This window comes from Danio rerio, chromosome 11, assembly GCF_052040795.2.
Source record: "Danio rerio strain M-AB ecotype USA chromosome 11, GRCz13ab, whole genome shotgun sequence".
Lineage (NCBI taxonomy): Eukaryota > Metazoa > Chordata > Actinopteri > Cypriniformes > Danionidae > Danio > Danio rerio.
In genome coordinates this window covers 46,042,501-46,062,442 of record NC_141031.1, presented here as the reverse complement: position 1 = coordinate 46,062,442, position 19,942 = coordinate 46,042,501, and the positions used below count along the sequence as shown (strand labels likewise).

The following is a 19,942-nucleotide window of genomic DNA, read 5'->3' as shown; positions in this document are numbered from 1 at the left end:
GCATAAAGATAGAGCTCCTATAGGGATAGGGAATTGGGTAGGGATTGGTTTTGAACACAGCTTATGGTTGGTCGAGTAATAATATCCATTAACATATTTAAATTTCAGCTCCTCATCACTGATAAACACAGGGCTGACAGTAACAATAGTGATTCATGTAACGATTCAGTTCAGTTCAGTTTTTTTGATTCAGGAGTCAGTAACTCAATAACTCTGAAAGTGAAGTTGGCAAACACCTGATATAGTGCACTATATAGTGGGTAAGGAGTGGTTTTGAACACAGCTTATGGTTGGTCGAGAAATAAAATCCATTAACATATTTAAATTTCAGCTCCTCAACACTTAAAAACACGATGATACATACAGTACCAATGGCGATTCACTCTGAAAATGAAGATGCTAAACACGTGATATAGTGCACTATAAAGTGGCTAAGGAGTGTTTTGGAACACAGCTCATGATTTGTCGAAACAACTCCCCATTAACATATTTAAATTTTAGCTCCTCATCACTGATAAACACAGGGCTGACAGCAACAATAGTGATTCATGTAACGATTCAGTTCGGGATGATTTTTTTTATTCAGGAGTCAGTAACTCAATAACTCTGAAAGTGAAGTTGGCAAACACCTGATATAGTGCACTATATAGTGGGTAAGGAGTGGTTTTGAACACAGCATATGGTTGGTCGAGAAATAAAATCCATTAACATATTTAAATTTCAGCTCCTCAACACTTAAAAACACGATGATACATACAGTACCAATGGCGATTCACTCTGAAAATGAAGATGTTAAACACGTGATATAGTGCACTATATAGCTAAGGAGTGTTTTGGAACACAGCTCATGATTTGTCGAAACAACTCCCCATTAACATATTTAAATTTCAGCTCCTCATCACTGATAAACACAGGGCTGACAGTAACAATAGTGATTCATGTAACGATTCAGTTCGGGATGATTTTTTTGATTCAGGAGTCAGTAACTCAATAACTCTGAAAGTGAAGTTGGCAAACACCTGATATAGTGCACTATATAGTGGGTAAGGAGTGGTTTTGAACACAGCTTATGGTTGGTCGAGAAATAAAATCCATTAACATATTTAAATTTCAGCTCCTCAACACTTAAAAACACGATGATACATACAGTACCAATGGCGATTCACTCTGAAAATGAAGATGCTAAACACGTGATATAGTGCACTATAAAGTGGCTAAGGAGTGTTTTGGAACACAGCTCATGATTTGTCGAAACAACTCCCCATTAACATATTTAAATTTCAGCTCCTCATCACTGATCAACACAGGGCTGACAGTAACAATAGTGATTCATGTAACGTTTCAGTTCGGGATGATTTTTTTGATTCAGGAGTCAGTAACTCAATAACTCTGAAAGTGAAATTGGCAAACACCTGATATAGTGCACTATATAGTGGGTAAGGAGTGGTTTTGAACACAGCTTATGATTGGTGGAAAAAAATCCCCATTAGCATATTTAAATTTCAGCTCCTCAGCACCTCATGTAACGATTCAGTTCAGGATGATTCGATTCGGGAGTCAGTAACTCAAGGGTTTCTCCATCCACAGACACTACAGAAGGAGATCCAGGGCCATCAGCCGCGCTGCGATGATATATTCGAGCGCAGCCAGAGCATCCTGAAGGCCGACAGCCCCAATGTGGAGGGGATCCGGACCCGTCTGTCAGACCTGCAGGGGCTCTGGAGCCTCATCATGCAGGAGACAGAGAAACGCCACAGCAGACTGGAGGAAGCCCATAAAGCACAGCAGTATTACTTCGATGCCGCTGAAGCCGAAGCCTGGATGAGCGAACAGGAGCTCTACATGATGTCTGAAGAGAAGGCCAAGGTGTGTGTTTTCAGGAACAGAATCAAGGGATGCAGGATATATTGGTGGCTATATTGATATCGTATGCTGCTTTTCTGAAAGTTTTTCTGCCTGTTTGTTTTTAGGATGAGCAGAGTTCAGTGGCCATGCTGAAGAAACACCAGATCTTGGAGCAGGCGGTGGAGGATTACGCTGAAACTGTGCACCAACTGTCCAAGACCAGCCGAGGCCTGGTGGCCGCAAACCACCCTGAAAGGTGCACAACACCAACACTCACCATTCACCAGCCAAAGATTTTAATTAGACTTAAGTGCAAGCTGGAATATTGCATAAAACATTTGTGAATAAAGCAGCGTTTCCATCCAGTGAGGGACAGAAAACTAAATCATCACTTGCTGATAAACTGGAGCAAGTATCAGCCAGAGAAATGTAGTTTGGTGCATTGGGTGTTTTTTTCTTCTCATATAAATGAGTTGTGACTCAAAAGATTAGAATGAAATGCAATGAACACAATGTGATGGCTTTTGGAGGAATGAGACGCTCTTTGAGAGTGCAGACTGATGCTCAATGTAATGTAATGTGTATTTATATAGCGCATTTATTGTGTATGGCCATACACCCAAAGCGCTTCACAATCATGAGGGGGGGTCTCTCCACACCACCACCAGTGTGCAGCATCCACTTGGATGATGCGACGGCTGCCACAGGACAACGGCGCCAGTGCTCTCAACACACATCAGCTATTGGTGGAGTGAAGTGACAGTGATAGAGCCAATTTAATGGATGGCGATGATTGGGAGGCCATGATCGTAAGAGCCGATAGAGGGACTTTGGCCAGGACACCGGGGTTACACCCCTGCTCTTTACGAGAATAGCCATGGGATTTTTAATGAGCACAGAGAGTCAGGAGCTCAGTTTAACGTCTCATCCAAAAGATGGCGCCCACTGACAGTGTAGTGTCCCCTTCACTTTTACTGGGGCATTAGGACTCACACAGACCACAGGTTGAGCGCCCCCTGCTGGCCTCACTATACACCACTTACAACAGCAACCTAGTGTTCCCTAGTGGTCTCCCATCCAGGTACTGACCAGGCTCAGCCCTGCTTAGCTTCAGTGAGTAACCGGTCTTCGCCTGCAGGGTGATATGGCTGTGGTTCTGGAGGGAATAATAATAAAAGAATACGAATACTGAAGCAATCAGCAAAACAGTTCAGATCTTTTACAATCTGCTGGAAAGGCTGGTTTGTCCATTAATGCATACCCTTGTGCACAATTTTATCATCACATGATCTGATAAAACTAAATCACAGGATTTTTTTGATTCATTTTAGTAAATATGTTTACATCGTAGTTAGTTTTTTCTTATGAAAAATGTATCATTTTAACCTTAATGATAAAGCAGGTATCTTACTCAGTTGTGCTCATTTTTATGCACATTTTCAAAATGTGTCCGCATCTTTGCATTTCCAACAAGCAATTTATTCATCCTATATTCCAAAATGCACATATAAATAGGTAGATGGAAACATAGCTACTATTAAACATGATCTGAATCTAAAGTGATATCTGGATCTCATTTTACCTCTGAATATAACAATATATTCATCATCCAGAGCTCTTTTGTCTGATTGCATCTCTGTCTTATGCAGATAACACCAAACTTGTTCCTGGAGGGCCGGTGTCCTGCAGATGTTCGCTCCAACCCTAATCAAACACACCTGAACAAGCTAATCAAGCTCTTGCTAGGTACACTTTAAACACCCAGGCAGGTGTGTTGAGGCAAGTTGGAGGTAAACCCTGCAGGGACACTGGCCCTCCAGGACCGAGATTGGTGACCCCTGGTCTAATGTGTTAGAAGTGTTGTCACTTTATGTACACTGGAAGCTTCCGTAGCCAAAACAAATTCCTTGTGTGTGTGTGTGTGTGTGTGTGTGTGTGTGTGTGTGTGTGTGTGTGTGTGTGTGTGTGTGTGTGTGTGTGTGTGTGTGTGTGTGTAAAGCACACTGGGCAATAAAACCGATTCTGATTCTGATATATAAAATTTTAAAAAGTCAGTTATTTCATGTTCTCTTGAGCACCCCCTGGTGGCCACAGAGGTCCTAAGCAGCTGCTTAGTTCAGTTGAGCCTTAATGATTCATTAAATGGCAGTCAATTGTCACCCAACTTAAAGATTAAAAATAAACACATACAAACAAGTCCAAATCAATCTCCATGTCTCCTGATGATACACTGAGCTCTTATGAAGCGAAACAATCAGTTTGTGCAAAAAAAAAAAAGAATAATGATAAAGTACATCCAAGAGGTGATGATCACAGAATAGAGCCAGACAGGTTAATCAACATATAAACCAAGCCTAGCACAGCTGTGTAAAACAGAAGGGGTTATTGTGCTAAAGGCAACTGTACCTAATGTGAGTACGCCCTTAAACATTTAATTAAATGCAAAGCTACAAGAAGCAAAAACAGCGGATGGAGTATACACTAACCTGCGCAGTATTCAGACACAAGATGGCGCCAAACAGACAAAAACACAAAGCTGACAGAAACGAAAACAGCTGAACGGAGCATATACTTTCCTACATATTATTCATTCACAAGATGGCACCAAATAGTCAAAAACCTCAGTGTGACACAAGCAGATACATATGAATGTGGATGTTAGAATATGCATGTGAACATATTCACTGACGGTCAAGGTGATTAGAAATTCCCGAAAAAACCTGTGTTGTTTAGCGGTTGTTATCTGACAAATATCAAACCTTGGATTGTTGCGACTGACCAATCCAAATCAAGTATTCCAAGCGGCCGTGTAATAATATCTTATTTAAAAAAAACTTTCGTGATTTTCAGTAACTTTGACTCTGTGTGTGTTGTAGTGAGAGGATTGGCATGCGTCAGTCGCAGGTGGATAAACTGTACGCTGGACTGAAGGATCTGTCGGAGGAGAGGAGGGGGAAACTGGAGGAGCGCTTCCGCCTGTTCCAGCTGAACCGTGAGGTGGACGATCTGGAGCAGTGGATCGCGGAGCGGGAGGTGGTGGCTGGATCTCACGAACTCGGACAGGACTATGAACACGTCACTGTGAGTACAGCAAAAATACTGCTTTGTTCTTACAGTAGCTTGGTGTTTTCATTTCCATGGAAGACTGCACTCAACGAAAACTAAAAACAGAGAAACCTTAAACCTAAATGTAGTTACTCAAAGCATAAATGCTTCTCTTCCACAGATGTTGCAGGAGCGTTTCCGTGAGTTTGCTCGCGACACCGGAAACATCGGTCAGGAGCGTGTGGATGGAGTGAACCGCATGGCGGACGAACTGATCAACGCCGGTCACGCAGACGCCGCGACCGTAGCCGAGTGGAAGGACGGTCTGAACGAGGCCTGGGCGGATCTGCTGGAGCTCATCGACACACGCACACAGATCCTCGCCGCGTCCTACGAGCTGCACAAATTCTACCACGACGCCAAGGAGATTCTGGGACGCATTCTGGACAAACACAAGAAGCTTCCGGAGGAGCTGGGCCGGGACCAGAACACAGTGGAGACGCTGCAGAGGATGCACACTACATTTGAGCACGACATTCAGGCTCTGGGGACGCAGGTGTGTCCACATTATGAGTTTAATAGTGAGCTAAATGAAGGTTTCCTTGTTGTCTAAATCAGGGGTGCCCTGGAAGGCCGGTGTCCTGCATATTTTACTTCCAACCACAATTAAACACATCTAAACCAGCTAATTAAGCTCTTTTTAGGTATACAAAAACTTCCAGGCAGATGTGTTGAAGGAATTTGGAGCTAAACTATGCAGGACACCGGCGCTCCAGGACCTAGTTTGCACAGCCCTGGTCTAAAGGCACTGCCCGAGACTTGTAACTTAAGAATGCAACATTAACTGAATCCCGTGATGCTCTGCTCAGGTGCGTCAGCTGCAGGATGATGCGGTGCGTCTGCAGTCGGCGTATGCGGGCGATAAAGCGGACGACATCCAGCGGCGTGAGGGCGAGGTGCTGGAGGCCTGGAGGAGTCTGCTAGAGGCCTGCGAGGGCCGGCGAGCTCGCCTGCTGGACACCGGAGACAAGTTCCGCTTCTTCAGCATGGTGAGAGACCTGATGCTGTGGATGGAGGACGTCATCCGCCTCATCGAGACGCAGGAGAAGCCCAGGTGACTATAGAGCTATAGACTATAGAGCCCGCCTCACACTGTTTGATTTCTGTATGAACAGAGTAGGAGTTTGGTTCGCAATGCCGGCAATAAGTCAGACTTGTTTCCAGTACATGATGGGCTCCAGCAAGGCTGCCCTTTGTCACCAATTCTGTTCATAATTTTTATGGACATATATATATATATACACACACACACAACATCTCTGTCTGGTTCTCTAATCTGATTGGCTGATAGCCATGATATATTTAAGTAATATCAGCACCCGTACAGCCTCTTTAACCTTTGTGTATTCCTCCGCCCACATACAGCCAGAAAAAAGCAGACAATACAGATCTAGTTTAAAAGATGCTTGCTCAGCTGTTTAACTGTCAGCTTATGATTTGAATCCATTGCGGAAGAAAGTAGTTCCTCATACAAAAGGTTTTTGAGACTCTCTATGTTTGATTTTGTTTTTATATACACAATTATGCCGTCAAACTGTTGTATAGACGCAATATCACACTCGTAGCAGTGCGATATGGCTGTATATCGGCACTGGTGGGGACACTAACTCCCTCACACTAATGCCTCCCCCCAGTGTGCCCATATACAGCCATATCTCGCTGCTATTCATGTGATATTGCTCATATATATATATATATATATATATATATATATATATATATATATATATATATATATATATATATATATATATATATATATATATATATATATATATATATATATAGCGGAGAAATTAAAATGGTCGTGCTGAACTGAGTCTGGTTCTCTCAAGGTTTTATTTTCTTCACTCTCCTATTGGTGAAGTTTTTTTTTCCCTCTCTGCTGTCGCCACTGGTTGCATGGATCAGGATCTGTAGAGCTACACATCGATGGATTTGCTCTTCAGTGTTTGGACTCTTATTAATGACCTTAAACCACACTGAACTGAGCTAAACTGAACTGAACTTAAACACTAAAAACTGAACTACCCTGATCCAGTTACATGACCATTTATGTGAAGCTGCTTTGACACAATCTACATTGTAAAAGCGCTATATAAATAAAGCTGAATTGATTTGATTATATATATATATATATATATATATATATATATATATATATATATATATACTTAGTTAGTTTTTTACAGTTAGTAAAAAAACAAAAGAAATGAAATGTCATGTGTCCTCTGTTCTTTAGGGACGTGTCGTCTGTGGAGCTTCTCATGAACAACCACCAGGGCATCAAGGCTGAAATCGACGCCCGTAATGACAGTTTCACAGCCTGCATTGAGCTGGGCAAATCTCTGCTGGCACGCAAACACTATGCATCAGAGGAGGTAAGCGAGAAATTGACGTCTGCACAGTAGTTTCAGAAGAAATGGGTTTATTATGGCCTGGGACGCATTGAGGAACTTTCTTTATTTATCTTGCTCTGTTTTCCTCCCCTTCAGATAAAAGAGAAGTTGCTGCAGTTGACGGACAAGAGGAAAGATATGATTGACAAGTGGGAGGACAGATGGGAGTGGCTGAGACTGAGTGAGTAGGACTCAAACAAAAAATAATATTATAATATATAAAATAATATATAATTCAATTCAATTCAATTCAACTGTTTATTGTCATGTGCACAGTACGGAAACACGTTTCCCTGTACAATGAGATTCTTACTTTGCCGTCCACAGTAAAGTCATACACACATCATACACAACATACAGATATATACACATGTATACACAGAAGTGACTGAAGTAGGATTATAAAAAGTAAGTATATAAATATCTATGAAAGTAAACAATATATAAATCTGATTTAAGTAATGAAACGGATGTAAACAATGTACAGTGGTTCTTAAATTGTGCTTATTTTGCAAAAAGTGCCTAGTGCAATTGGCTTATAATTGGCAAACTGGGATGGAGAATGTAGTGTTGTACTGAGCAGAAAAAGAGACTGTTTTATATAATAACTAATAATTGTTTTGTTTTTTTGGATTATTGCGGTGTGTTACTGGGATTTTATGTATGCTTGTAGATCTCAGCATTTTTATTTGTTGTTGTATATCTTGTATCGCTTTGAGTTTAAGAAAAGCAAATTATAAATAAAATGTATTCTTATAATTATAAAAAAATAATTATATATATATATATATATATATATATATATATATATATATATATATATATATATATATATATATATATATATATATAATGAACCATTAGATAGTTTAGACAGCTGTTTAAAGATTACTATACAACCCATGTAAATTCATACAATATGTTATATTTAATGCATAATAATACGATTTATTATATTTATTTATTATTAATAATTTATATATTATTAAGAATATTATTAACAATAATTTATATATATATATATATATATATATATATATATATATATATATATATATATATATATTATTAATATATATATATTACTTATAATAGTAATATTTTTTTAATAACAAATACATGTATTTAAATTATTTTTAGTATTAGTGCTGGGCAAAGATTAATTGCAATTAATTGTATGTGAAATACAGTGATCAAAATTGTTTTGACACAATATATGTGTGTACTGTGTGTATTTATTATGTATAATAATACAAACATGCACAAATTTATTTGAGAAAATGTTTATTTATATTTGGATATGAAAAAAAAATTGTGTATGATATAAGTTATATAAACATTTTTACATCTATATCACAAATATCTTATATAGTTTTGTGGTCACTGTATTTTGATGGTCCAAATGTTGAATTTAGGTCAGTTTGCATTTCTGTGTGGAGTTTGCTTGTTCTTCCCGTGTTGGCGTGGGTTTCTTCCGGGTGCTCCGGTTTCCCCCACAGTTCAAACACATGCGGTACAGGTGAATTGAGTAGGCTAAATTGTCCGTAGTGTATATGTATGAATGAGTGTGTATGGATGTTTCCCAGTGATGGGTTGCAGCTGGAAGGGCATCCGCTGCGTAAAACATATGCTTGATAAGTTGGTGGTTCATTCCGCTGTGGCAGCCTCTGATTAATGAGGGACTAAGCTGAAGGAAAATGAATGAATGAACGAAAGTAATAATAAATGTACTGTATATTCCAGCCAATGAGAAATACTCAACACAAATACTTTCAGCAGGAGCAGAGAAGCGTTCATTAGTGAAGGTTTTCAGGCTGATCCTCCAACAAGAGCTCAGTGGATGGAGACTCGAAAGGAGATTTCCCCTTAGTAGATTTTGAATGACTCTTAAAGCTTCTCTCACACTCTGTTTGAGGTCTGACGACTCCACCCATGATGCACCTGTCCTGCAGACTTATTTCTGACCCTGTAATGGGAAGTGTGTAGGAGGAAGTGGGCAGAGTGTGCTTGAATATTTATTGTCACTCAACTCACTTTTCCTTATCTCTTGTGTGTGTGTATGTGTGTGTGTGTATGTCTCTTTCTCTTTTTCTTTGTGATTGTGTTCCTCTATTTGTCTCTCTCTTTCTGTGTGTGTGTGTGTGTGTGTGTGTGTGTGTGTGTGTGTGTGTGTGTGTGTGTGTGTGTGTGTGTGTGTGTGTGTGTGTGTGTGTGTGTGTGTGTGTGTGTGTGTGTGTGTGTGTGTGTGTGTGTGTGTGTGTGTGCGTGCGTGTGCGTGTGTGTGCGTGTGTGTGTGTGTCTCTCTGTAGTTCTGGAAGTGCATCAGTTTTCTCGGGACGCGGGCGTGGCGGAGGCGTGGCTGCTGGGTCAGGAGCCGTATCTGTCCAGCAGAGAGTTGGGTCAGAGTGTGGACGAGGTGGAGAAGCTGATCAAGCGGCACGAGGCTTTCGAGAAATCAGCCGCGACCTGGGAGGAGCGATTCTCAGCGCTCGAGAGACTGACTACGGTATAAGAAACCCTGAGTGTGAGAGAGAGAGAAAGAGAGAGAGTGTGTGTGCGAGTGAGAGAGAGACACAGAGTGCGTTTGGGCGCGTGTGTTTTTGGTATTTGTCCCACAGCAACATGTTTTGGTCATCATTAGGAAAGGCGCTCATACATGTGCTGTGCTGTTAGGGTTGGGGAAGGGGAGAAATATACAGTCTGAAGATATATTTCTATACAGTAGAAACATCATCACAGCTCTGGGAAGAGCCCATAAAACTTGAAAACCCAATCTGTGTGTTGATTTTGTCTGTGTGTTCTGTTAGTTGGAGTTATTGGAAGTGAGAAGACTGCAAGAGGAGGAAGAGAGGAGGAGGAAACCACCGTCACCAGATCCTGTTCAGGCACAGGACGGAGAAACACAGCAGAGGTAAAGACACACACACACACACACACACACACACACACACACACCACTCATGCTCTTCTATCAGCTAATTAGGGTGAGTTTCACGATGCTCAGATTTAGTTGAATGTATTTCATGTAATGTACAGAATTATATCTATTATCAATGCATTACTGAATTAAATTATAAACTTACTACTGTATGTCAAGGTTGTTACAAAAGTATTGTCAATATATTATGTTTTAATAATAATGCTGTTTTTTTAAATATATTGCCTATTTTAGTATAAATTATTATACAACTTAAAATAAAATTTAATATGTAATATACTTACAGCTGTATATTAGAGCTAAATAAATCAAATGCATTTAATATATTGTATTGATATACTATCATGCTACTAATATGCTATTTGTATTATTATTGGTGAAAAATAATTAACATATTATTTTAATTATGTATTTATTGAAATAATTTTTATGTAGAATAATATGAAAAGTAAAATAGTATAATTTATTCATATGAATTGTAAAATGTTTTTATATTAAAAGCTATATTTTTTGCAAAATGAGCAAATCATTCATATTATAATTCAATATAAACATTTGTTGCATGTTAATTCATATATTAAATTCATAATTTAGTTACAGCAAATTAATTAATATATTAATGTAATTAATAAAAAAAATATAGATATATAATAAATGTATAATTAGCAAAAATATTTTCAATAAAATACATATTGTATTAAAATTTTACAGTTTATAAATATATTAAGATTATTTTTAGATTTATATTTATATTTTATTAAAAATGAACTCACAGAACATATTATGATTTAATGTTATATGTTAATTCATATTTTAAATTTATCTTTGGATTGAAAAAAGTTCATTAAATTCATACAGGCTGTTTATTAATTTATATGTGTATATATATATATATATATATATATATATATATATATATATATATATATGTATATGTATATATATATATATATATATATATATATATATATATATATATATATATATATATATATATATATAGTTCATAAAGTATTTGTAATAAAATATATGTTAAAATTCTCATTTTTATTTAATACATTAAGATTATTTTTAGATTGGTATTTATAATGCTCTTTTAATCATGTTTTTAATCATATACAAATATCTATCTCTGTAATTTTACTAAAGAACTAACATGTACAAAAGAATTGTTATGATTTAACGTGTCTAGGGAGAAAAAAACGTAACATTTAGAAAATGATATTATGATTGTGGAAAATGGATGTAAATAAACAAGGACAAAGAATCTTAACGTTTAATTTGTTTATTCCTCTTAAGGGAATATGACAAAGCCAGCAAAAAAGACATGTATGAGCTTTATGCAGTGCAATTGAAAATAAATAGAGACAATTACAGAAATAAAACCAAACCAAAATTTACGGGGGGGATAAATAAACTAGAGTGCCGTCAAAACAAAGAACTAAACAAAACCAACAGCCACATATACTAGAAGACAAGATCCCCTCTAAACTTACTCAAGAACATAAAATGTGTAAAAAAAAAAAAAAAAAAAAAAACCCGAAATCTTTAGCGTTTTCAACGCCAATAAATATGCTTCCTAAATAATAAACAAAAATACAAAAAAGTAACCTGTTAACCTATGCCTTTTTCCTCAAAAAGGTATGATTAAACCATATAGACACTACAGATATTTGTATTAGTTAAGAGACAACCAATAGAAACTGTCGATGTCGAACTCCCAAGGACAATGTCAATCAAAGGGTTTCACCAGTTGTTATGATGTGTGATTCTAAAAAAAAACAATGCATTAATTTTTTACGTCTGCATCTGTTTGTATTAACAGAGAAGGAGAGCAGATTGCCCAGAACGGACTCCCGTCAGACCAGGACTCTCCACGGGTTAGTTACCGCTCCTGTACCTACCCACAATACACTGCTAGTCAACAAACACCACGAACCACCGATCAGGGACACTAGCGCTTCCCATGATGCTCTCTGATGATCCAAATCAGTGACAAACACCTTCTTTTCAGCGTAATAACTCTTGAAAATGGACTTTATGAAGATTAAAATCAGTGTGTTTGGTGGACATGAGGTGCCTTAAAACGAATACAAACAGATGAAAGGTAAAAGTTAGACATTTAGGAGAAATATGAGCTCATACAGTTGAAGTCAGAATTAATCGCCCTCCTGGGATTTTCGGTCGGCCTTTATTTTGATGGTCCGTTTGTTGAATTTAAGTTACATGCTAACTAATTCTCATTAGATTGTAAGTAGACTGCTGGGGTTGGGGTTAGTGTAAGTTGACATGTACTTGCAAACTTTCTTATAGTCAGTATAATGTCTGTTCAGCAGCATTTATTAAGCAGACAGTCTACTAATACTCAAATGGACCATCAAAATGAAGTGTTACCTGATTTTCTTAGTCATCTTTCCCAAATGATGTTGAACAGATTTAGGAATTTTTCGCAGTATTTGCTATAATATTTTTTTCTTCTGGAGAAAGTTGTTTTATTTCGGTTAGAATAAAAGCATTGGTCCCACTTTACATTAAGTGTCCTTAACTACTATGTACTTACCTCAAAAAAATAAATACAATGTACTTACTGTGTTGATAATGTATTTGAGAACACTTGTGGTGCTTTTGAGTTGGGACAGAGGTTGGGTTATGGACAGGTTTGGTGGCATGGGTAGGTTTAAGGGTGGGTTAAGGTGTAAGGGATGGTCAACAGAGTATTTACAAATGTAATTACAAAAGTTAATTACAGATGTAGTTACATATATGTATTTAATCAAGCATACGTATAAAGTAAATACATGAATAAGTACATTGTAACAAACTATTAATTCCTGTGTAAGTACATATTAGTTAAGGCCACTTAATATAAAGTGTGACCAAAGCATTATTAAATTTTACATCATTTTAAGGTCAATATTATTGACCTCTTAATCCAGGGGCGTCCACACTCGGTCCTGGAGGGTCAGTGTCCTGGAGAGTTTAGCTCCATCCCTAATCAAACACACCTAAAGCAGCTAATCAAGCTCTTACTACAGTTGAAGTCAGAATTATTAGCCCCCTTGAATTATTACCCCCCGGCCCTCTGTTTATTTCTTCCACCAATTTCTGTTTAAAGGAGAGCAGATTTTGTCAACACATTTATAAACCTAATAGTTTTAATAACTCATCTCTAATAACTGATTTATTTTATCTATGCCATGATGACAGTAAATAATATTTGACTAAACATTCTTCAAGACACTTCTATACAGCTTAAAGTGACATTTAAAGGCTCAACTAGGTTAATTAGGTTAACTAGGCAGGTTAGGGTGATTAGGCAAGTTATTGTATAACAACGGTTTGTTCTGTAGACTTTTGAAGAAGAAAAAATAGCTTAAAGGGGCTAATAATATTGTCCTTAAAATGGTGTTAAAAAATGTATAACTGCTTTTATTCTTGCTGAAATAAAACAAATAAGACTTTCTCCAGAAGAAAAAATATTATCAGACATACTGTGAAAATATCTTTGCCCTGTTCAACATCATTTGGGAAATATTTAAAAATGTCACTCCGCTGCTAGTCCGTTTGCACTGGCTGCCAGTTGCTGCTCGCATCAATTCAAAGCTCTGATGTTTGCTTACAAAGCGATTTCTGGCCTTGCTCCTTCTTATCTGCTCTCACTTCTGCAGATTTATGTGCCCTCCAGAAACTTGCGTTCTGTGAATGAACGTCGCCTCGTGGTTCCATCCCAAAGAGGGAAGAAATCACTATCACGAACGCTCACGCTCAATCTGCCCAGTTGGTGGAATGAACTCCCTAACTGCATCAGAACAGTAGAGTCACTCGCTACTTTCAAGAAACGACTAAAAACTCAACTATTTAGTCTCCACTTCCCTTCCTAATCTGCAATTGCCTCTCTGGATATCACACTAACTGTACCCCAAAAAAATAAATAAATAAATAAAAATTACTAATACTTTCCATCTTAGACTTTACAGACCTGAAACTTGCCTACAGCACTTATTCATTGTTGCTCTTATAGTTGTGTAAGTTGCTTCCTTGTCCTCATTTGTAAGTCGCTTTGGATAAAAGCGTCTGCTAAATGACTAAATGTAAATGTAAAAAAGAAAAAAAAAACAAAGGGGGGCGAATAATTCTGACTTCAACTGTACATACAAGAAACTTCGGGGCAGGTGTGTTGAAGCAAGTTGGAGCTAAACTCAGCAGGACTCAGCCCTCCAGGACAGAGTTTGGACACCCCTGCCTTAAGGAATATTTGTTTTGAATTGTCTACAGAACAAACCAATGTTATACAATGACTTGCCTGATTACCCTAATTAAGCCTTTTAGGCCAAATTTACTCTGCACTGTTCAAGTGACTCAATTCCGTTGTTTTTTTTTTTCTCCCATGTGGCACAGATCAGATAATAATAATAATATAAATAATAATAATAATAATAATAATAATAATAATAATAATAAATTATTTATATAGCACCTTTCCAGAGCTCAAGGACAAGGAATACGACAAAAAGATACACAAACATACATGAAGTCAAATATAACAAACTGGAATTACACAAGACCTGAGAGACATATGAGCAGAGTGGAGGTGCATCAGATAAAGTAGTCAGTTTGGCAGATCAGAAGCAAAGCATTCAGAAAATAAGTGAGTCTTAAGTAAGGATTTGAATTCAGAGATATTATTAGCAGAGCGGAGTGAGCGTGGTAGAGAGTTCCAGAGTTTGGGTGCAATAACACTAAATGATCTGCCCCATGTACTGCCAGATATGGCCCATGCACGTGTAAGCAGGAACAAATGACTTGGATTTCAATTCCCTCAAATCAGATTCAGCCCTTGTTCATATGTGGAAATGTATCCGATATGAATCTGATCCGTGCCCTCGTGTCTGCAGTGTATGCAGGTAGATCTGATTTTCACCTGTCAATAGCTTCGTTTCCATCCACCTATTTTTATGTGCATTTTGGATATGCACATTTTTATTATCAGCTGTCAGTCAGCGCCCGCTCTTTTTTTTTTTTTTTTTTTTTTTTTTCCTGGTTCTTTTGCCAGGTGCTGTGTAAATGCAGACAATCAGATATGAGTCCCCTTTTAAAAGATGATGTAAACAGGTCATCAAAAAAATAAAATAAAATCAGATGCAATCACAAAATTGGAGTTGACCATTAAGATCTGCAGTGTAATCACAGCCTAAATATCACTTTAAGCTGAATACTAGTATCTTGAAGAAAATCTAGTCAAATATTACGTGCTGTCATCATGACAAAGATTATTAGAAGTGAGTTATTAAAACTATAATGTTTAGAAATGTGTTGAACATCTCTCCATTAAGCAGAAATTGGGGAAAATATATATATACGGGGGGCTTATAAGTCTGACCTTAACTATATATTGTTGATATTTTAACTCGTGCATCTAAAATGAGTGTAATTTAAAATCAGTATGATCCTAAATGAACATTTTGAAGGTGGTATTAGGTAAACTTCTGGTTAAGCATTAGAAAAACAAGAACTTAGATAATAGATCAAGCTTTATAGACGGTTATAGGCTCACATTATTACTGTAAACACTGCTATTTACTGTAAAAGCGAAGTGTTTCCTCCTTATTTTCACTTTTAATGGACGTGAGAGGTTTGCTGAACTGAAAGCATTGCGTAAGAGGATATTAGTTTTCATATTGGTGCAAATGATCTGCCATTTTTTGATAGTTTTTGCTTTGTTTTTGTTTGTGTTGTGAATCTGTTATGTGTTTTTGTGATTAGAGTTCAAAAATAGAGTCCATATTTGTGTGTTTGGGGTGATTTTACCATAAAAGGATCTGAAAAAGACTGTATGAAGGGTCTGTGTTCATGCACTTCCAGTATCTTTACTATTTAATACATCTTTATTTCTATTGTGCTTAAACAATTTAGATTGTGTCTAACATAGAAGTTCGAGTAAATTTAAGCTGCTTCAGTCCAGTTTTCACAGTAGAAGTGTAATGCTTTATTTATGTAGTAATAATAATTGTTGAACAGCAGCATTTGCTTACAATAAATGAACAGAATCTTTCTCTACAAAATGAATTTATATTGACACATATAAAAGGTATATTTGAATAAATATGAACAACTCAATCATATTATGATTAAATAGGAATATTTTTATATGTTAATTCATATATTAAATTCACTGTTTAGTTAATTGTTTTTTAATAAATAATATATAATTTTATTAATATAAATAAAATAATGTTTTGAAAAAATGTTTTAGTTTTATATTAAAGTTTATAAACATACCAAGATTACTTTTAGATTAATGTTAATAATCTGATTGTATATTACTGTTGTTATTTTTAATCATATACAAATATATTCATATTAAATGCATGCTGTAATACAGTGTAATAGGTCCAATAAATATGCTAATTCATATATTAAATTCATGGTTTAGTTAAATAGATTTTTTAAATAAAATAAATGTTTATTTTAGCAATATAAAAATAAATAATATTTCGCAAAAATAAGCGAACGACTGAACCATATTATGATTGAATAGGAATATTTGTTATGTTAATTAATATAATAAATTCATTTTCTAACATTTTTTTTATTAAATAATATATCATTTTATTAATATAAATAAAATACTGTTTTCAAAAATATTTAAATTTTATATTAAAGGTTATAAACATACCAAGATTATTTTTAGATTATTGTTAATAATCTAATTGTAGATTACTATTGTTATTTTTAATCCTATGCAAATATATTCATATTAAATGCATGCTGTAATACAGTGTAATAGAGCCAATAAATACTAAATCATATATTAAATTCATGGTTTAGTTAATTGTATTTTAATAAAATAAATATATTTGTTTTTATTAATATATAAAAATATATAATATTTCACAAAAATAAAGGAACAGCTGAATCATATGATGGAATAGAAATATTTATGTTAGTTCATATATTAAATTCACAGTTTAGTTCATTGTTTTTTAATTAAATTAATATGTAAATGCATGAAAATATAAAATAATATTTTAAAAAATATTTTTAAATTTTATATTAAAGTTTATAAGCATTTTACGATTATTTTTATATTAAAGTTAATAATCTGATTGTATATTACTGTTGTTATTTTTAATCATATGCAAATATATTCATGTAAAATGCATGCTGTAATACAGTGTAATAGGTCCAGCAAATCGAGAAAAAAAAGGGTATTTTTTTGCTTATATTTACTTATGAGCTTTATAATAGCTAATTATGGCTATTCTAGTGTTTTTCCATAGTTTGCATATAGATTTTAGTAACATATTGAACCTAATAGTATATTTTTATTGTAACTTTAGCCATTTTTAAGTCTGTTTAGCTTAGGTTATTTAGGTACTTTAAATGAAAATTAAATGTTTTAGTTTACATTTTACTTTATACTTAATGTTTTCATTCAGTTTATGTGCTGTATGTATGTACAGTCTATAAATATGTGCATTTACAGCTGAACTATTAGCTCTAATGTAAAATTGTAATGCTTTTTCAACAATTTCCCAAGTGATGTTTATTGTAGTGATTTATTGAAAGTGATTTTTGCATAATAGGTCCCCTTTAAAGTAGATTTTACTGCAGATTTCAGTGTTTAGCTATTGTAAGGATGGACTAAATAGCTTTTGTTTGAGCTCCTGGAAGCGGTTTCAGCGGATCAGGATGCTGGTGGTCCCGTCAGATGACTGTTGTGGTACAGTAACACTTCTGGAGTGAATTCTGTGTGCTTTACTGTTAGCATGGTGTTTCTTTCAATCAGTTTGAGGAGATTTGAAGAGTAAACAAGTCAACTGATTGATTTCAGACATCGTGAGATGTTTCCTGACGCTCTGCAGTGACTGTAGATCTATAGATTTCCATCCTGCATGATCACTAAAGTCAACATGAAATTACATTTAAATATTGAAGTGACAAATATAAAACAAATTCCGTTAAATAATTGTATCTTATCTATATTTTCTGATGTTATTATCATCCAGTAGCCTGCTTGATCTTTGTGGTAATGATACAACTGCAATACTAAAAGTAATAAAATAAGGTCGCATTTGTTAACGTTATTTAATGTATATTATAAGGTATATTATAATATCATTCATAAGGTATGGGTTTGAGTTAAATGTATGACACGTCTTTCTTTAAAGTTTATAATTAAAATATTGTTATTTAGAGCATTTTATTTTGACATTTCTCAACATAAAATGACATGTTTTAATTTGTTATTGTCGAAAATCAGGGTTATCCACCTAATATTGACCTTTTAACTTTTCTGAAGTTAAAACATTGGCTATTGTTATTTAAATGCATCTGTAATATGCACTGTTATATAATGATTTAATATAAATATTTGTTACATGTTAATTGATATATTAAATTCATGGTTTAGTTGAAAATAAAAGTATATGCATTTTGTATTTTTATTTACATTTTTATCTAAACAATAAACCAAACATTTTATTTTAAGCAAAATATTATAAATATTTAAGTATCTCATTTGTTTTAGCAAACCTGTGTAAAAAATCTTGTTCAATCTCAGCTCAAAAATCATTAATGTTAACAAAAGCTTCACATTTTAATGTATTGATACTACAATAACTTATTTGAAAGTATTTAAACAAGCAAACAAACAAATAAAACCTCACAATAACTGATCAATAACAAGATCAAGAACTTATTTTAACAATCAAGATCATTCATGTTGACATCCAATAGCCTGCATGATCTTTTTGGTAATTAATACAACTGCAATACTGAATGTAATAAAAGAAGACAGCATTTGTTAATGTTATTTAATGTATATTATTTTTATTTTGAAAAAAAAAATAGTCATTTATAAGGTTTGGCTTTGAGTAAAATGTATGACATGTCTTTCTTTAAAGTTTATGATTAAAATATTGTTATTTGGTGCATTTTATTGTGACATTTTTCGACATAAAATTACAATTTCATTTGTCATTATCAAAAAAAATCAAGGTTATTCCACCAAATATTGACCTTTTAACTTTTCTGAAGTTAAAACATTCGCCATTGTTGTTATTTAAATGCATCTGTAATATGCATTGTGATATAATGATTTAATATAAATCTTTGTTGCATGCTTATTATATTAATATAAGTAATATAATATAAGTATATATTAAATATTGGTTTATTCAAATAAAAATATATACATTTATATTTTATATGCATTTTTATTTACATTTTTGTTTAAATAATAAACCAAACATTTTATTTTATGCTAAATATTATAAATTGTACTTTCAAAGAAACTTATTAACTTATTAAACTTGTTAAATTTTCAAGTATCTTATTTGTTTTAGCATACCTGTGTAAAAATCTTGTTTGATCTCAGCTCAAAGTGCAGTAATGTTAACAAAAGCTTCACATTTTAATGTATTGATACTACAATAACTTATTTGAAGGTGTTTAAACACACAAATAAAACCTCTCTGTATGCAGATTAAAGAACAAATGATCAATAACGAGATCAAGAGCTCATTACAACAAACAAAATAATTCATGTTGACTTTCTAAAATATATTTTTTGCTCTAATAATCTCAGTTTCACTCCATCTTTCATGAAATTCTCATCTGTGAATCATCATTTTTCCTCCTAACGGTTTCTGAA

At 34.7% G+C, this 19,942-nt stretch overlaps 1 protein-coding gene across 1 annotated transcript in view; it reads left to right on the top strand.

The window, feature by feature from the left end:
- The window catches only part of sptbn1 (spectrin, beta, non-erythrocytic 1), a 96,191-nt gene that overhangs the window by 69,748 nt on the left and 6,501 nt on the right, over positions 1-19,942 (top strand). Inside the window, 10 exon segments of the mRNA NM_001365192.2 lie at positions 1,588-1,866; positions 1,971-2,101; positions 4,722-4,926; positions 5,072-5,446; positions 5,760-6,004; positions 7,193-7,331; positions 7,446-7,530; positions 9,659-9,855; positions 10,157-10,260; positions 12,113-12,167. Coding sequence (NP_001352121.2) covers positions 1,588-1,866; positions 1,971-2,101; positions 4,722-4,926; positions 5,072-5,446; positions 5,760-6,004; positions 7,193-7,331; positions 7,446-7,530; positions 9,659-9,855; positions 10,157-10,260; positions 12,113-12,167 — 1,815 coding nt within the window.